We start from the raw sequence: 18,616 nt of genomic DNA on the forward strand, positions 1-18,616 counted from the left end.
CGCGTCACAGTGCTTAAATTTGCAGACGCGATCTGATTGGATGACGGATCCGTCGCTGCCGAAAAAGTTGAACATTTTTCAACTTTTTGACTGAGCCATGACTGAGCCGACGGCTCCAACGGAACGGACGGATCCACAATGCATTGCGCGTCCGTCCCCATTGAAAGTCAATGGGGATCAGTCGACGGACACATGTAGTGGGCACGCGGCGTATATACGGTAGCGCAACGCTGCCTTGCGAGCCAGCCGTATTCACGCGAGATCACGAGATCCCGCGATAATCCTAAACCTAAAGTACTCACCTTCCACTCCCAAAACTACTGCAATTAAATGTCAGGCTTTGTCCTTTCTGACATTGTTCTTATAAAAGGGATGATTTGAGACCCTTTGATTGATTGACTGCTGACCTGGTGCCACCGGTCATGACGTTGGTGTTTTATTTATTGTGTTTTATTTTGAAAATTGACCGGAAAGCTCTATGGCTTTTACTTTTTCACTTCCTGCCCTGATCGATCTGCTCTGTTGAAATTGACGCGGTTCAGCAACGGCTTAACGTTGCCGTAACGCGTCCGTTGGAATCGAGCCTTTAACGCCCCGTGCCCACTACATGCGTCCGTTGACTGATGTGGGAAGGCGTGGCTGACTGATGGGGGAGTAGTCTTTGCAGATGCATCCGTCAGCCAATCAAATCGCTTCGCCGGGTTCTTCCCGCTACTTCCTGCTTGTTGCGATGCAAGATGACCTGCTTTCCATGCAGTATCGTCAGAGGCCAAGTCGCGTCACAGTGCTTAAATTTGCATACGCGATTGTTACGTCCCCCGCTAGGGGAAGGGGTGGCAACATAAAACCAGATGTCTTTGGTTAACTGGAAGTTGTTTATTTGTTTATTTAGCCCAGAGCATGGGATAAGTTCCCGTGTAGCAATTAACAAGAACATCGATCAACCAACAAATAACCATTCGAAGACCCAATATGGCAAGCTTCATATTAGGGATGGGACGATACACTTAAACTCACGATACGATGCACCTCGATATGCCAGGGTCACGAAACGATATGTCACGATACGATATCAAAAAAGACAAACTATTACTGCGTAATTACAACGTATTTATTTTTGTTTTAGTTGCACACTAGGAAACACACGGCCCAACCTTTCAAACACAAACAAGAACACTTAACCCTACATTACGTTAGCTCAGCCTCTTTTAAGTCATGGCCCTGGCCTAGGACTGGTTCTTCTTCAGAAAAACTAACATATCGACATGTTCTGGTGTAATTAGTGATCTTTGAGCACACACAATGTCTCCTGCCGTCGAAAAGACCCGTTCACTGGGCACTGACGTAGCAGGAATGCAAAGGTAGGCTTTGGCAAGGGGGGCAAGTATGGGGTAAGCATATGCATTAACTTTCCACCACTCAAGTGGACTACTGTTGAGTGGGATAGGAATCCCATTTCTGTAGGCGACTATCTCCATTTCAATCCCTCTGCTGGACTGCACTGGCTCAAGAGTAGTGTAGGAGCTCCCAAGGAGATCTTCTAGCGCTGTCTTCTTTGGTGGGGGAGGCTGTGTCACATCCTGCATCTGCCTTTCTCCTTCTACTGGCTCTGCTCCCTGTGCCGTCTCAACCTCGACCATGGCCTGCTCTGCTGCTCCTGGTGTTGAAGCACTGGCCCTCGTTGTTCTTTCATCAGTGTCACTGGTCTAAAAAAATAAAATAGAAAAACTAGCTCAAACATTTGTCTTTCAATCCCACACACACACACACACACACACACACACACCACACACACACACACACACACACACACACACACACACACACACACACTCTCTCTCTGTCACACACACTCTCTCTCTCTCTCTCTCCCTCCCTCGGATCGACTAATTTAAAAAAAACAATCGATATGAGAAATACGTTTTCAGGCTGTAGCCTACACATACACAGTTACACACACGCTCAGCACACCTCTTTTTTTTAATGAAAGTTAGTCTACCTGGTTGCGTGGCAAATGAGGTCCTGCAGCTTTTTCACGTATCCGGGCATAGACGGACTCGCGTTGTTCATTATTCAGATGGGACAGGCTTCGGAATCGTGGGTCAAGCGCTGTGCACTCCTGCAGCATATCATTACAGTCCCCAGAATACCGGTCCGAGATGTCGCGTAGGATTGCGCTTTTCATGTTGGCGATGGTCTGTGTGTCATTTTCGTTCTGTGAAATGCTTTGCTCGATCATGTACTTCAGTGGGCATTATAAGTGAAACAGTGGGCTCTTTTTCATCACAGACAACTGTTGTGGCTGTCTTCAGTGGGCTTAAGCAGTTTCACTATGTCTTCTACATCTGATATATCAGTGTTATCCAGGGTGTGTCGATTTCTCTGGCATTCCTTCGGATTTCTGGGCTGCTGAGCGCTGCTGAAACAGCTGCTTGTTGTTCCAGGTAGCGCGCAAGCATTTCGTACGTTGCTATTCCACCTGGGTCTGGACATCGGTGATGAGCTTATGCTGAGGCAGCTCCAACTGGGTTTGCTGTTGGCCAGGACGGCGGTGGCCGTGGTGCTCTTGTGAAAAGAATGTAGTTACTCTTCGCACACGGCCAGAAGGCGCGTTACGCGGGATACAGCCAAGCCTCGCTTACTGGCCAGATTCACAACGTGCGCCAAGCACTTGATGTGAGGATGGAGACGCTCTCTCTCACCTGCAATGTCCATGTTGCTTGCGTTGTCTGTGACACAAGCAATGGTTGTTTGTGGCCTCGTTAGCTCCCACTCTCTCAGTGCATTTCTCAACACGTGAGCTATGTTAACACCAGTATGACTTTCACTTAACTCACGAGTTTGCAACACAAAGCTTTTACTCTCCCATTTCTCGTCGATGACTTGTGCCGTGATGGTGATATAACTCTGTGTTGCACGCGACGTCCAGCCGTCGGTGGTCAGGGCGATGCAGTCGGCATTTTTGAGACACTCTTTCACGCTTTGTTTGGTTTCATTGTAAATTTCCGGAATAACCTTCTCTGAAAAATGTCCTCGGCATGGCACCTTAAACTTGGGCTCCAGCACCTTGAACATTTGGATGAATTTTCTGTTCTCTACAATGTTAAATGGAGCCATATAGTCCGCTATGAACTCGCCAATGAGCCTGGTTATCTGTTTTGCACGCGGACTTGACAGGGGTAGAGTTGGTGTCAGTGCTTGTTTCATGGTCAGTTGTCCCTTCGGTAGGTTTGTTTTCTCTGGGGCCTTCTTCACATCTTTATGGTGACGTTGAAGGTGGTGGCCCATGTTTGTCGTGTTGGAGGTGGTGTACGGAATGACGGCATTGCATAGCTTACACACAGTCTTAGTCTTGTCAGTTACTCTATTGCCGTCTTTGTCTTTTTTAATGAGAAAGCCGAAATACTGCCAGACAAATGACCTGTATCCAGGCGGAGCGTCCTCAATTTCGACCTCATTCGACTCCATTGTCCGGCGGTTTGAGGGCAAGGTAGTTGCTGCTAACGCATGCGCTGTGACCTGACTGTGACGTGACGCACTGCACCGTTCCCGAATTTTTTTTCCCATTTAGTTTTCCCCTGCTTGACCAACCGATGGTACTGCATGCCTGCCCCACAAACGCACAAACTAAATATTTATATACTATACAAATCACGTGGCAGTGCCATCATTTCGCGATCCATTTTTTTCAAACTCGATGCGTATCGTCACGTTTTGTATCGTGATATTTCGCCAAACGATATTTCGTCCCATCCCTACTTCATATCCAAGGCCAGCTGCCGTGGATGTTGAGCTCGCCCGTGCCTTATCCTCCCGGATCCTCGGCCCTCCGATGCAGCAGCCAATCACGTCCGGGGACAGGCACATCAAAATTAACACAATGGTCAACAAATCACGCGCGGGGAAAAACACATGATCATTAGCATGAGCATCGACAAACTGAGGATTTTACCCATGAGGGCGGGGTGTCAATCAGCAACCGTACAGCGATCTGATTGGATGACGGATCCGTCGCTGCCAAAAAGTTGAACATTTTTCAACTTTCTGACGGAGCCGAAGGCTCCAACGGAACGGACGGATCCACAATGCATTGCGCGTCCGTCCCCATTAAAGCAATGGGGATCACGCAACGGACGCATGTAGTGGGCACGGGGCGTAAGGGGGGAGATGTGTTGTGAGTTGATATGGCTATTTCTATGTTAGCCACTAGAGGGCGCTACAGCCTCGTGGATTGGAGTTCAAAGGTTAGTGACCTACGTGTTGGTGTGTTCGAAATGACTTACTAATTACTACTTACTAGGGCTGTAACGATACACAAACTCACGATTCGGTTTGTATCACGATTTTTGACCCACGGTTCGATACATCCCACGATTTTTTGAAATTTAAAAAGCATTTTATTTAAACAACACTTATATACCAATTAACTTAATGTAACATTTAATAACAAATAATTTGGAACACTGAACAGATTTGAACAGAAAGAATACAATTAAAGTATAGCTAAATGAATAAAGAAATAACGTGTGGGAGGATGCTTTTTTCAACTGTTTGGTTGGTTTAGTCAAATATCCTTATTAGCACTTATTATTAGGCTATGTAGCTTAAATAATGACATAATCAGGCCGTATAGAATGCAACATGTTTAATAGCTTAACTTTCAATAGATGGAGAAAAACCTGAATGTCGTGAACGTCGCAATAACGAGGCGTTACGAGTAGCATATGTGTGTGCGCCAGAATGGCAATGTGCGTATGCGTGTGTGAGTGACGTCAGCGAGTGAGTGGACGAGCGAGGAGAGCGAGCGGTAGCGCGTGTGTCTGGTGAAGAAGCGAACGAGTCCGGTAGAATAAAGTACCCATCCTGTCAATAATCGGTGGCCGCTTCATTCCGACCTATAAGCAGACAAACTGCCAGTCAAATCACACAAAACACTAGAGACAGGATCACACAGGCCCCCTCTGGATAAATGTCGTTCATATCGCATATGAGCACTTCGACGGCTGTGGAGAAATGCGATCCTCCGTAGCCACGGAGGATTGCAGTCGCATACTTACGGCATCGATAGGAGGGGGCGCTGTCAGCAGACTATTATTTAGACAAATTATTAGCAAATTTCAATCTGACAATTTGACCGCAGAGTTAGAAAGGGCGTATCGCGCTTCTGCCTTCTCACACCGCGAGACAGTTTCGTGGCTTTGAGTATCGCGATTTTCGGTTTGATACGCGTATCGTTACAGCCCTACTACTTACTACCTACTAAATACTTGGCTTACTACTCGAATCCTTAAATAATGATTGAGTAATCCATTTTGAGTAATCCATTTTGAGTAATCGACGTTCGGAAGACCGTTCTTACTTAACCACCTCAGATGACGTGAATCAAATGACGTGTCAATAACCTACCGGGCGCCGTTAATAAATATTATAAATAAATATATAAACGTCACATTTAACGTGACAGTACATCTTTAACCTAAGGATTTGTGGTGATATGTTAAAAACAACTATTAAACAATTATATCGGTATGGCTGTGGGCTCTGCTGCTGCGGCTCCCCGTTTAGCGCCATTGCTTCCATTGTTCTTTTGAATAGACGCAGTGCATTCTGGGGCAGTTGAGTACGTCTAGTAAGCTAGCGATGCTTACACAAAATCTTTTCGGAAGTAGAAGACATTCGGATGCTACTCGCTTACCTAAAACTCGCTTACTACGTTCTGCTTACTCAATTTGACGTCATAGTTAGTAAGAGTAGGAAGCAAGTAGGTGGTTTCGAACACACCCTTGGAGTCACATGTAGCTCAGCATGCAATGTCCGTTGCCGTGTTCCAATACCCGTGCCGTGTTCCAATACCCGTACTTCCATGAGTATAATTAAAGGAAGTACACTATCTGCACTATCCGTACTCACTTGAGTACGGTAATTTTTCAGATGCGAGTGCTCTTCCAAATCGAGTACTCCGTGGTGCACTTAACGGATATTACGATCACGACTGCCGCCGCGGCTCCTCCCCCGCAATAAACGTCCCGCTTTGAACGGTGAACTCTTTACGCCTAGCAGCTATAAAAAGCTATAAAAACTATAAAAACTACAAAATGACTCTATTAATGCAGGCTATGTGGAAAATGCGCCGACTTTGGCTCAGCCTGGCTCCGCCTCTTCCGCTACGTAGCTAAGATGGCTGCCGTTGAGTATGGGGAGTGTCCTTCGATCCACACTTCACGATTAGCCCGTTTTGAGGACGGCAACCGGGTCCTTGAAGTATACTTCTTTTCGCCGGATCTGAATTGGAACGTACTGCGTACTCTAATTTTGGCTAGTAAGTACGGACAGTACGGGTATTGGAACACGGCACTGTACTGTCCGCACTTACTAGCCAAAATTTGAGAACACAGTACGTTCCAATTCAGATCCGGCGAAAAGAAGTATACTTCAAGGACCCGGATGCCGTAGTCAAAACGGGCTAATCGTGAAGTGTGGATCGAAGGACACTCCCCCTACTCAACGGCAGCCATCTTAGCTACGTAGCGGAAGAGGCGGAGCCAGGCTGAGCCAAAGTCGGCGCATTTTCCACATAGCCTGCATTAAGAGTCATTTTGTAGTTTTTATAGTTTTTATAGCTGCTAGGTGTAAAGAGTTCACCGTTCAAAGCGGGATGTTTATTGCGGGGGAGGAGCCACGGCGGCAGTCGTGATCGTCATTTCCGGTAAGTGCACCACAGAGTACTCGATTTGGAACAGCACTCGCATCTAAAAAATTAGCGTACTCAAGTGAGTACGGATAGTGCAGATAGTGTACTTCCTTTAAGTATACTCATGGAAGTACGGGTATTGGAACACGGCACGTGTATGACCAGAGAATGCAAGTAGGTCTATCTGCAGCCGGAGCCACTTGCCAAACACGCCCATTGCTCTGCCAGACACGCCCATTGCTCTGCCAAACAGGTCAAGTCTATTTTCGGAAATGTAGGGGGATATGAGTGGCCCCACATTGAATGGCATGACCCAAGATACTTCAGACAGAGAGAGGGCGCAAATTCGAGCCAAATATGTTTGACAGTGGAAGGATTTACATGGTTGCTTGGGTTATTGACTTCAAGACCCCCCCCCACCCTCTTTCGCCTTTAAGTTCGGCGCCGAACAACTCGGCCCATACCAAGTGTGACGGGATATTGTTGGTCAATGAAATGATTGAATAAATGTTCAACATGCATGCATGTAGCCTACTACTTTGACTTTCTAATGTTCTGGCGAAATTACCCAGGTTAAGTAAATATTAAGCATATATAAAGCACATGCATGCCTTTTTTTAATAAATATCCTTAATACATAAAGCGGTGCAGTAAGAATTAAATGACGCCGCAAGTAGCTCTAAGCACTGCTTATTAATATTAGACCAAACAAGGCTCGTAATGGTAGGTAAAACAATACTTCATTAAAGCATGCAATTGTGTTGTAGAACAAAATAAAAAGAAAACGTATGAAGTGCTTGCATGATATTGAAGCCAAATTACAAATTTGCCATTAACGTGTCTGGCGGACGGTACCACCTTGTCATTTGTTTACCCAGGTGCCATAGCAACACCATTGCTACCTCTCATTGGCTGAATCTTTGAGAACGTTGTTGACTCAATCAATCTAAGGTCGCGGGGACACGAAGCTCTGTTCGTCTGTATATTTTATTTACGTGACTAGGGCTGGGCGATATGGGCCAAAATGAATATCTCGATATTTTTTTACTATATCTCGATACACGATATATATCTCGATATTTTGAATCTCCTCTAGAGCACATCATAAATGCTCGATTCAACCATGTCTGTCATAATGTTACGTCAGTAATAATTCTACTATTACTGAAACATAGGTCTGCATGTAGATTACAGGAAACAACATAATGTTTAAACTCATTAGTGCTTTCTATTGGAACAATTTAGAACTTGCACATAAGAAAAGGAAAATCACAGCAAGTTAGATTTACCAACACAGCATTTATTCAAACCGTTAATTATTCATTAACAGTTTGAATAATAATTATTATATATACACTGCCAGACGAAGGATCCAGTGCTATTCTTTTTCGAAACCAAATCCTCAGTTTCCATCCTTTTTTCTCTCTCTGGCTGTTCTCACTCACCGGTCGGAGGTACACACACCTACAGCAGCGTGCCTTCCAGACTACGTCACACACGCGCGTCCATGAGAATCTCGTGGACTCGCAATGGGCGGGGGGAGTGAGTGTGTCTAGAGAGCCACAGGAAATAGCGAGAGAAGGGAACGCTGTGCGTTAAACAAACCCCGAGAAGCCCAATCCCTATGAGCTCCCCACGCTACGACCATCCGGAGGCGCACAGAGCTTTTGGCCGTGATATTATCTAAACAATTATATTATATTATATATTATTATATATAGAGCTCCGGGAGTCGCAAACGGCAACAATCACTTTCTCCTCCATGCTTCAGTTCACCCCGGACTGCACTGCACTGAGTTTGACGGTTGAATGCTGGTTGGCTGTTACGTTACACATGTCACTCAGTGGCCACACTGTTGAACGCTGATTGGCTGTCATCACGTGAAATTCGCATCAAAGTTGAAATATTTCAATTCGAGCGAATTTGTCACGCCACAAACGTTCACTTTTTATGAGATCTTTTCGCTCCGTCGCGTGAAAGCACAAGTATGTCGTTGTATTTATATTTTCCTGCAGGCACTTTTATTTTTTATAGTTATGTATGGTGAAAGTACATGGGTATAAATGGAATTTCTTCAATGTCTTGTGTTCAATGCTCAATGTGTTACGGTACGATATGACAACCTTAAATAATAGTCAATGTCCCACTCAATATCATTTCATCCGTCATTGTCTATTTTTCGAAAATAAATTTCTCTGCCCTGCAACACATAGGCTAGTTTACACATGTTTGTTAAATGAGAAATATGGTCTAGTCTAGGTCACATTGAAACAGTAATTATACAAACATCATACCAACATTGCAACAGGCAAGTTTATTCAAACATCACACTAACAAGAACACAATAAGAATAGTAACTAATAGTAAATAAACAAAAAAAACAGAAATGATTTAACAACACTGAACATACTGAACAGAGGCAGGGAAAAAAGACAGAGGAAGAAGACTTGTCCGTTGTCACAGCATCAAGGTCCAACTGTAGAGATCAAGAAAGGAAGAGGCATAAGGAGGAGTACAACAGAACACTGCTCTCTAGAAGATTGTTTATTAATGTAAACTAAGTTGATGCAGTCTCAAAATTATGATTCTAATCCAGGTTTCTATTTCAGGAGAAAGAAATGGCTCATAATCGTTAAAAAAAAAAAGCTTTATCATCGGCACTAGTGAGGATAAAAAAAAAAACACTCTCTGTAAGTAACATACATATATGTAAAACATTCGCATTTCTTTTTTTTTTTACATTAGCTCACTAAAACTCGAACTAGTGTATTAAGCAAAAAAAAGCCTTACCTCCAACAGCTGGTGTTATCGTTGCGGATGCAGGTAAGTGCCTAAGTGCTTCAGAAAGCTGCCGTAAAGCAGTACCTCTGACAGTATGACAATGTGTGACGTCATTGCATGTTTTTAACTCCTTTTTAGAGCAGATACGTGACCTTAAAAAATGCAATATTCTACTGAGTTTATTATCTCAGTCCCTCCTTTTGAACGCAACTTTCAAATCACTTGACAAAAAAATTACATGGTGAGAAAAGTGGATTCTGAGGATAAAACCCCGTTGGCTCCCATTCATTCTGGACTCGCCGGCGAGCGCCCCGCGTGGTCAGAGATTATTACTGCAACCAGTCCAGAAAACCGGAACTAACCAGCGAGTGCCCATTCTCCTCATATTAGACATTCTCTGGTATGACTTTGAACCGAAATATTAAACAGTCAACTCTTCAGCATGAGTTCCTGAGTTAATCATAACCACAGAGTTAGGACTCATGACACTCTATGAGCGATGCCATAGGGCACCTGGCATGCAACTGTCCCCAGCTCGAACTTTCTCCAGTATCGTCCCTTTTGAGGCCCCAGCCAGGGAAAGAGACTCGTCATCTCCAGGCCCCACAATCGAAGAGTGTTCAGAGCCCGGGTCTGAACACTCAGACCCGGGTGTTATCAAGTGTGAATAGGACAGTTCATCCGCTGGCCTTTGGCAAAATAAACATGTAAAAAGCAGAGTGGACATTTACCGGAACATGCTGTAAAAATAAACAAAGTTAACACTTTACTCACCTCAGAGGCAAAAACATTATTGATAATAAAATCAAGTGAATGACATCCATGCAGTGTCTTGACAGAAATAGAGAATGATGTGACAATGACCTTGATAAGTTACATACGGGTACATCCCAACAGAACCAATCATCCGCCTTATATTTACAATATACTAATTAGAGGTGGGATAAAATCGATAGTGATTTATCGTTGCCCTTCTTCGTGCGATACGAGAATCCTTACGCTAAATATGTTTTAAGCAGGATTTTAAACAGGATTCAAGGGAAATTGGACACACAAGTGGCTCTGCTCTATTTTCCTCATGGTAACCTACCTCGATAAATAATGAACAACCGCCAGGTGGCAGTAGTCCCTTTTTCATTTCACTGTATACGTGTGACAAACGCTTTGCTGTGTTTTACTTATGTATTTCCGTTTCCCATTTATTTCTTTCCCCAGTCCACCCCCCCCTCAACCCCCAATAAAAAAAACAGCCGTGACATGGGTCTACGTAAGTATCTTTTCTTTAACATTTTTGGTAGAAAGGTTTATTCAGCGTTTCGAATAGACCTATACGAAAGAGAAATACAACTTTAAAATTATAATATCATTAATAATATTGTTTTTGTCCTTTTTTAGTAACTGCCGCAGTCGTTGGTACACTTGGTGCTGGTAAGCAATCTCTGGAAGTCATTGCCCTGTTTAAAATAAAGCCTGTCAAACCATTTGCTTGTAGGCCTAAATCAAATCGTTTTGATATCAGATATGCTTTGTGTTGAAATCCTTTCATGTAATTATCATGTTGTCAAGTATGCTTGTCTGCTTATCTGTTACGAGGTGGTGCCGTGGTCGCTGCCCCTTTCGTTCTGGGGGCCGCTGGCTTCACCGCGGCCGGAATCACCGCTGGGTCATATGCTGCAGGTATGATGTCAGCAGCTGCCGTAGCGAATGGAGGTGCGGTGGCAGCGGGCTCCACAATGGCCGTGTTGCAGTCACTAGGTAGGCCTATATGTGTGGCGACTCAAAACAGACGCACCTAACTGATTATCATTAGCCTATTGGGTCTATGAAAGGGAGTTCCCACTAACAACTTTAAAAATATATTTATTTCCTTCTTAAGTAACCAAAAATCAACCAGTAACATTAAAGAATGAACGTTGGTCATCAGCATGCATGTCCAGGTGAGGTCAAACTACCAACAGCTCTGCAGTGTGTGGAGTATATGGTGCATGCGTGTCCAGGTGAGGTCAAACTACCAACAGCTCTGCAGTGTGTGGAGTATATGGTGCATGCGTGTCCAGGTGAGGTCAAACTACCAACAGCTCTGCTGTGTGTGGTGTATATGGTGCATGCGTGTCCAGGTGAGTTCAAACTACCAACAGCTCTGACTGAAGGTAACCTGGAACAAAGGGTAGCGCAAACCAACGGGAGAGCATAAGAATGACAAACCAGCAGACTTTAAATAATTTAGCACCGGTGCACCATATCACCTACAATCTACAACAGGCCTGTCAAACTCAAATACCCAGTGGGCCGAAATAAAAAACTGGGTCCAAGTCGAGGGCCGGACATGTTCAATATTTATTATGAACTTAAGTTTTACCCATATTGAATCTGAAAGTGGCCTAAAGCTTAGGCTTATTAGCTATTGCAATAAGATATATTCATTTGTAGGCCTAAACATGAACTCAGCCTTAGTTTTACACATATAAATAGATATGTAATCTGAAACAAGGAGTCTAACTCAGATCAAATTGAAAAATAAAAATAAAAAATACACTAATTTTACATGCCTCAATTAAAATCCAAACTTATACAAAAGTGCAAAAAGGAAACCTATGCTACATTAAAGCTCATTTTACTGCACTGTGTTTTGCCCTGGTGCCTGAATCTCTTCTTCAAAGCAAGTTCCTCAATGTTTGGGGTCAGGCTCTGCGCTGAGGAAATCCTCAGGATTGAGTGAAGGTGTTCATCAGTGAGACAACTCCTGTGTGTTGGTTTGTTCAACTTCATTACAGAGAAAAGTTGTTCACATAGGTATGTGCTACCAAACAGAGACCATTTGAGCAACTTGAGCACACAGCTTGGGCATTGTGTCAGGGATGAAACGTGGAAACTGTGCAGCACCAACAGAGTCATACTTCGACTTGAGTGTGTCGCTACATTGGAGTTCGATCAGCTCCATTTGGAGGTTGGTTGGTGCGCTTTCCAAGTCAACTGCAAACGGATTACTGAGCAGTTCAAACTAGGGGTGTGAACGGTTACAAAAAATTGTAAACGGTCACACAACCCCTTTTTTTTCCGTGTACACGGTTAACCGTTTTTTGTTTTTTGTTTTTTTTAAGTGGACCGCAGTCGCGCTATACGACCAATGGAGGGTAGAGTTTAGATCGGGCCCAGAAAATCAAGCCCAACCCGGCCCGAGCCCGTGCACGTTCTGTCTGAGCCCGGCCCTACACATTAACTGTAATTATGAGCCCGAGCCCGGTTTCATACATGTGTAACTTTGTACACATTTGATACTTAGGCCTACTCTGCTAAATATATATGTAGGCTAAGGGTTAATGTATAGAACGCCGGTCATTATCGGGAAAATAAGCACCGACAGGGCGAACAGGACACCGACGCACAGCGTTGGTGTCCTGTTACCTTTTGTGGAAGAGGGAGAGACGTCGGAGGACCCGCAGGATATTCATATCGGCCCACGCAGAAAATATGAGGACATGTATTGTGGGATAATTTGAGATATGTTCATATTAATATACGCAGTATATTCATAATATTGTTATGACCACGGAAGAGGCAGTGAATGAAGTATTGAATAGACAGATTTATTAGATAGGCCTACCTAATAAACCGTTGGAACACACAAGACCGGAAACATAGCAACGCCGGTAAACAAACCCCGAGAAGCCCAATCCCTATGAGAGCAACCCGCGCTACGGCCATCCGGAGGCGCACAGAGCTTTTGGCCGTGATATATATACAAATTAGAGCTGTCAAGCGATTAAAATATTTAATCATGATTAATCGCATTAATGTCATAGTTAACTCTAATTAATCGCGATTAATCGCAAATTATTTTTCTATGCTAAATATCCCTTGATTTTTTTGTCCCATAATTCTTCTCATTTTAATTCTCTTATCAACATGGTGAAGTGCATCGGCTTGCCTTGTGCAAATGATTTTATATTGATAACAACATTGGCATATACACTGATCAAAACAGGACGATACAAAAAAAGAGCCTATAGTGCAATTAAACGACTGCTTTGAACAAATGTCATTTTAAACATAGTCAGGCTACTGCTTCTTTGTTTTGAGCCAAAGAAAAAAAAAAAAAAAAATTCTTTTTTTTAATAAAATAATTGCGTTAATCGCGCGATAAAATTTTTAACGCCGTTAAATTTGGTTTGCGTTAACGTCGTTAATAACGCGTTTAACTGACAGCTCTAATACACATATAATATTATATACTATTATATTATATAGCTTTATTAATCGCTAAATAAATAGTAGCCTATGTGTTATTTTTGATACAATTATTATTTATTTTTTTCGGTTTTCGTTTACTGATTTTTCCTAAATGGTTATGATTTACTAACCGGTTACACGTGTACACGTGTACCCGGTCACACCCCTGGTTCAAACCTACTCTTTTGGGCTTCAAAGTTGGCAAATCGGCGTTTGAAGTCGGCGCTAAGTATGCCGAGCTTTTCAGCAAATTGTGCACTTGGGAACACAGAGACCTGCTCTTTCATAGTTTGGCAGCACGGGAAATGGCCCAGGTTTTCTCGCAGGATTTGCATCTCCCACAGGCGCAGCTTGGGTTTAAATGCCTTCACCGCAGCGTGCATGTCAGTGACCACATGATCCTGCCCTTGAAGCTGCAGGTTGAGCGCATTGAGATGGCTCGTAATGTCACACAGAAACGCCCATCCACACCAAAACCCTTTGTCCCGGAGCTCTGTTGTCTTTCCCTTTGCTTTCCATGAACTGACATGTCCTCACGCAACTCGAAACATCTGTTCAGCACCCTCCCCCAGCTTAGCCACCACACCTCTGTGTGATAGACCACATCACCATATTCCGAACCAATCTCCACCAGAAAAGACTTGAATTGACGGTGATTTAAACCTTTGGCTCTAATGAAATTAACTGCTTGTGTTACAGTTCTCATTACGTGATCCATTTTCAAAGCTTTGCCACAGAACGATTCCTGGTGTATGATGCAGTGATACGCCGTCAGCTCACCTGCGCCGTTCACCTCCAGCATCTTCACCCAAATCCTGCCCACCAATCCATTCTTTTGACCGCACATCGCAGGCGCCACATCCGTTGTTAGTCCCACAAGTTTATCCCAAGGCAGACCCATTTCATTCACACATTTGCACACCAGCTCAAAGAGATCCTTCCCGGTAGTTGTGCCATGCATTGATTTCAGTCCTAAAAGTTCCTCTGTAACGCGCAGGCTCGAGTCAACATGAATCCCCTGTTCCGTCAGCTGTTGTTGTAAATTGGTGGAGAGCTCACATACATGATCAACAACGGTGTTTCTGCTCAGACTGACGTTTAAAAAGGCTTGTCTTTCATCTGGGCACACAACATCGCAAAATTTTAACAAGCAGTTTTTTTGAAATTCTCCCTCGGTAAAGGGCCGGGCGGATTTAGCAATCTCATCCACCACAATGAAACTAGCCTTTACAGCAGCATCACTTTGTATTTTGGCTTTAACAAACATAATCTGCTGTGACACCAAACTTCTTTTCAACTCCACTACCTTCTGTAGCTTCTGTTGAATGTTCATATCCTTGTACTTGTCTTGATGTCTCGTTTCATAGGTCCGTCTTAAATTGTACTCTTTCGTGACGGCCACATCTGCCCCGCACACAAGACAGATGGGTTTGCCCGTCATATCGGTGGCCATGTATTCAGCCTCCAACCTCTCATGAAAAACCCTGTTCTCAATGTCCACCTTCCGTTTAGCCTTTTTTTTTTAGCTAACAAAAAGTTAGCTGAAAAACCTAGGCTACTCTAGGTGATAAACAGTATGAGGCTGCTGCAGTAAACATTCTAGACTAGAGCGCTACAGGTAGAGGGGGCTGGGCTCGCGTTTGCGGGCCTCGATTGACGTATACCAGCGCAGCGGCAGTGCATTGTGGGACTTGCAGTTTTAACACTGAAATGCGATAAACCGGCGGGCCAGTTCTGATAGACATTAGATATTATCTGGCGGGCCAAATTAAATAACACCGCGGGCCGGATCAGGCCCGCAGGCCTTGAGTTTGACAGCTATCATCTACAATATCACCTATCACAAACCAGTAGGTCATGTTCAAACGATTTCCGGATGCGTTTGATAAGTTCATATTTTGTATGTTTTTTACTTCCTTTTTGGTGGGACAATAATGGAATAATAGGCAATGCAAACCAGGCGTTTTTGGGTGTCTCTTTATAATTTTGTCTCTCTTGGTTGTAGGTGCGGCTGGTCTGGGAACAGCTGCTACTGCTGCAGTTGCTAGTGTTGGGGGAGGAGCTGCACTGGCTCTGAAAGGAGCTGTAAATGGTATAAAATCTTTTTTTTGGTGAATTGTGTACAAGTAATTCATCAAGTTTCCCCATGTGCATTAACAATCCTTGAATGAAGTGAGTGACTATCATTTTATGTGTCAGTTGACCTTGTTAAACAGAATTGCTTGATGCTAACAAGATTAATGTAGCCATCTAAACTAAATCCCATTTAAAAAAACAACAACACCACAACACTAGACAACACATTAAGAGAGAGAGAGGGTGGAAGATGGCAGAGGATGATTTGTCAGATGTTGTAGGTGGTCCTGAAGAGGCTAGGGGTGGCAATGGCGAAGGCTCTGTCCCCCAGGGTGCGGTACTGGGTCCTGTTGATTGGGGTGAGAAGGTTGGCATCAGCGGGGAGTGGCGAATGGCGATGGAGGAGATCTGTTATGTACGAGGGCGCAAAGTTGTTTAGCGCTTTGAAGGTGGTGGGGAGGATCTTGAAATTGATGCGTTGTTTTATGGGAAGCCAATGAAGTTGACGGAGGATGGGAGTGATGTGTTCTCTGGAGGGGGGAGTGAGTAAGTAGTCGGGCAGCAGAGTTTTGTACACATTGTAGTTTTTGAAGAATAGGGGAGGGAAGGCCATACAGAATGCTATTCCAATAGTCGAGTCTGCAGGTGATGAAGGCGTGGATTAGTGTTCCGGCAGCTGAGGATGTGAGAGTGGGTCGAAGGCGTGCAATGTTGCGGAGCTGGATGAAGGATGTTTTTCTGACATTGTTTATGTGGGACTTGAAGGAGAGCGTGGGGTCCATGATGATGCTGAGGTTTCTGACCAGGGGGGAGGGAGTGACAGAGTGACCATCGATGCAAAGTGAGAAGTTCTGGGAGGTGGGGAGGATGGATTTTGGGCCAAAGATGATCATTTCAGTTTTATTGCCGTTGAGTTTGAGGAAGTTGTGGTTCATTCAGGTTTTGATGTCAGTGAGACAGTTGGTGAGTGGAGAGGATGGCAGGAGTAATGGCTGTGGTGGTGATGTACAGTTGGGTATCGTTGGCGTTACATTGAAATTGAAGACCTTGGGAGGCGGATGATGTGACCTAGTGGGAGGATGAAGAGGATTGGGCCAAGCACTGAGCCTTGGGGGACTCCATGTGAGACAGGGATGGTGTGGGACTTGTGGTTGTTGATGGAGATGTATTGGAATCTTTCAGACAGTTAAGAGGTGAACCAGGAGAGGGCAAGGAGTCAGTGATGCCAATGGATTGCAGACGGCTGAGGAGGATGGAGTGATTGACGGTGTCAAAGGCAGCACTGAGGTTGAGGAGGAGGAGAATAGTGAGGGAGCCGGAGTCAGAGAGAGTAGGAGGTCGTTGGTGACTTTAAGTAGGGCTGTTTCAGTACTGTGGTGGGAACGGAAGCCGGATTGGAATGTTTCGTACAGGTTATTGGAGAGGAGGTATCGCTTGAGTTGTGTTGCGACGCCTCTTTCCAGTCATTTTGAGAGGAATGTGAGGTTGGAGATGGGTATGAAGTTGTTGGTGTCGTCTGAGTCAAGGCCAGGTTTTTTAAGGAGGGGGTGATGGCAGCAAGCTTAAGAGGTTGGGGAACGGTGCCAAAGTTTAGGGAGGAGTTGATGGTGTCTGTGGGGCAAGAGAGGTGAAACAGGCTTTGACAAGTTCAGAGGGCATGGGGTCCAGGGGGGAGGTGGAGGATTTCATGGTGGCGAGTATTTGAGAGGTCTGCTATGGTTATGGACGAGAAGATGGAAAGTCGGTGGTCATGCAATTTTATAAGGTTAAATACCAGGCCTTAATGAAGTTAGGCGTATAGTGGCTCAATTTCTGAGTTGTCTTGAACACAGTAAGAGTAGAGCTGGATAGTTAGATCCCCTTTGCTATAATGCTGTAACAAAGACAATGCTACACACCACCTAGGTGACTTCTGGGCACCTCCAGGTAAGGGCACAGGATTATGATGGAAAACCGGTTTAGTGTAACAGTTTGCAGACAATGATACCGGACCTACTGTTCCGTGTCGCCATGTAGGAGACCTTCCTGAGTGTGTGTGGCGATGGCTGGTTTAACATGGGCACACTGATTGCTCAATGCGCAACAGGTGTGCAGGGCTCACCTGCTCCCAGAGTCTAATCATACTGACACATCATCCTCACACACCCCATCCTCACAGACTACAAATGCATTTTAGAACATGAAAATAACTTATTTGGTGCGGAAACGAACGCTCTCCTACATCGTAATGTGCCGTTGCAATCAAGGGGGTAATTGAAATTAATCTGATTTACCCTCCCAAACAGCCTTATGCTTTGCTTATACATGACAGCAAATGTACGCACTGAAAGATCTACAGAGCTTGTTCTCAGGCGTTGGTAAACATTTCGATGACAAGACGTCTTGTCTAAAAGTCGGCTAAAAGTTTTCACCTTAGTGAGGTGAGGTTAGTTGAATCAACACATTGATTGATATAAAATGAGCAAGTATAATTTATGGCTGTAATCCAGTTTTTTGTAATCCAGTAATCCAGACCTTGTCATAAATTATGCTGTGCTTGAGTTAAGGTGCAGATCACCTGTTTGACATCCAAATTAAAAAGCTGTTTTCTTTTGGCAATCAACAATTATTGGTTATTCTGTCTTGTATTTATACATTACTTATCTATTATTGTATTGTATGACAATGTTTATATGTGAAGCACTTTGAGTCTGCCTTGTGAAAAGTGCAATATAAATAAAGTTGCCTTGCCTAAAATAATATTTTCCATCTTTTTTGGCCATGTCCTGAGAATTGAATATGACACTATGTTATCGACCTTCAGTGCATTCGATAATTAAACACTGACAATGTCATCA

At 44.1% G+C, this 18,616-nt stretch overlaps 2 protein-coding genes and 1 long non-coding RNA gene across 3 annotated transcripts in view; all 3 read left to right on the top strand.

The window, feature by feature from the left end:
• Positions 1–18,515, top strand: part of LOC115544562 (uncharacterized) — a 21,641-nt gene extending 3,126 nt beyond the window's left edge. The window contains exons 2-5 of the mRNA XM_030357571.1: positions 10,689–10,740; positions 10,869–10,901; positions 11,067–11,228; positions 15,709–18,515. Coding sequence (XP_030213431.1) covers positions 10,689–10,740; positions 10,869–10,901; positions 11,067–11,228; positions 15,709–15,818 — 357 coding nt within the window. The 3' untranslated portion in view covers positions 15,819–18,515. The remainder of the gene's footprint in view (positions 1–10,688; positions 10,741–10,868; positions 10,902–11,066; positions 11,229–15,708) is intronic.
• LOC115544566 (interferon alpha-inducible protein 27-like protein 2A) overlaps positions 1–18,616 on the top strand; it is a 92,810-nt gene that overhangs the window by 28,088 nt on the left and 46,106 nt on the right. The window lies entirely within an intron of this gene.
• On the top strand, positions 11,239–11,996 carry LOC115544573 (uncharacterized). The gene is made up of 2 exons (XR_003976919.1): positions 11,239–11,410; positions 11,471–11,996. It is a non-coding gene; the product is annotated as an uncharacterized LOC115544573 (long non-coding RNA).

Source organism: Gadus morhua, chromosome 5 (genome assembly GCF_902167405.1).
Source record: "Gadus morhua chromosome 5, gadMor3.0, whole genome shotgun sequence".
NCBI lineage: Eukaryota > Metazoa > Chordata > Actinopteri > Gadiformes > Gadidae > Gadus > Gadus morhua.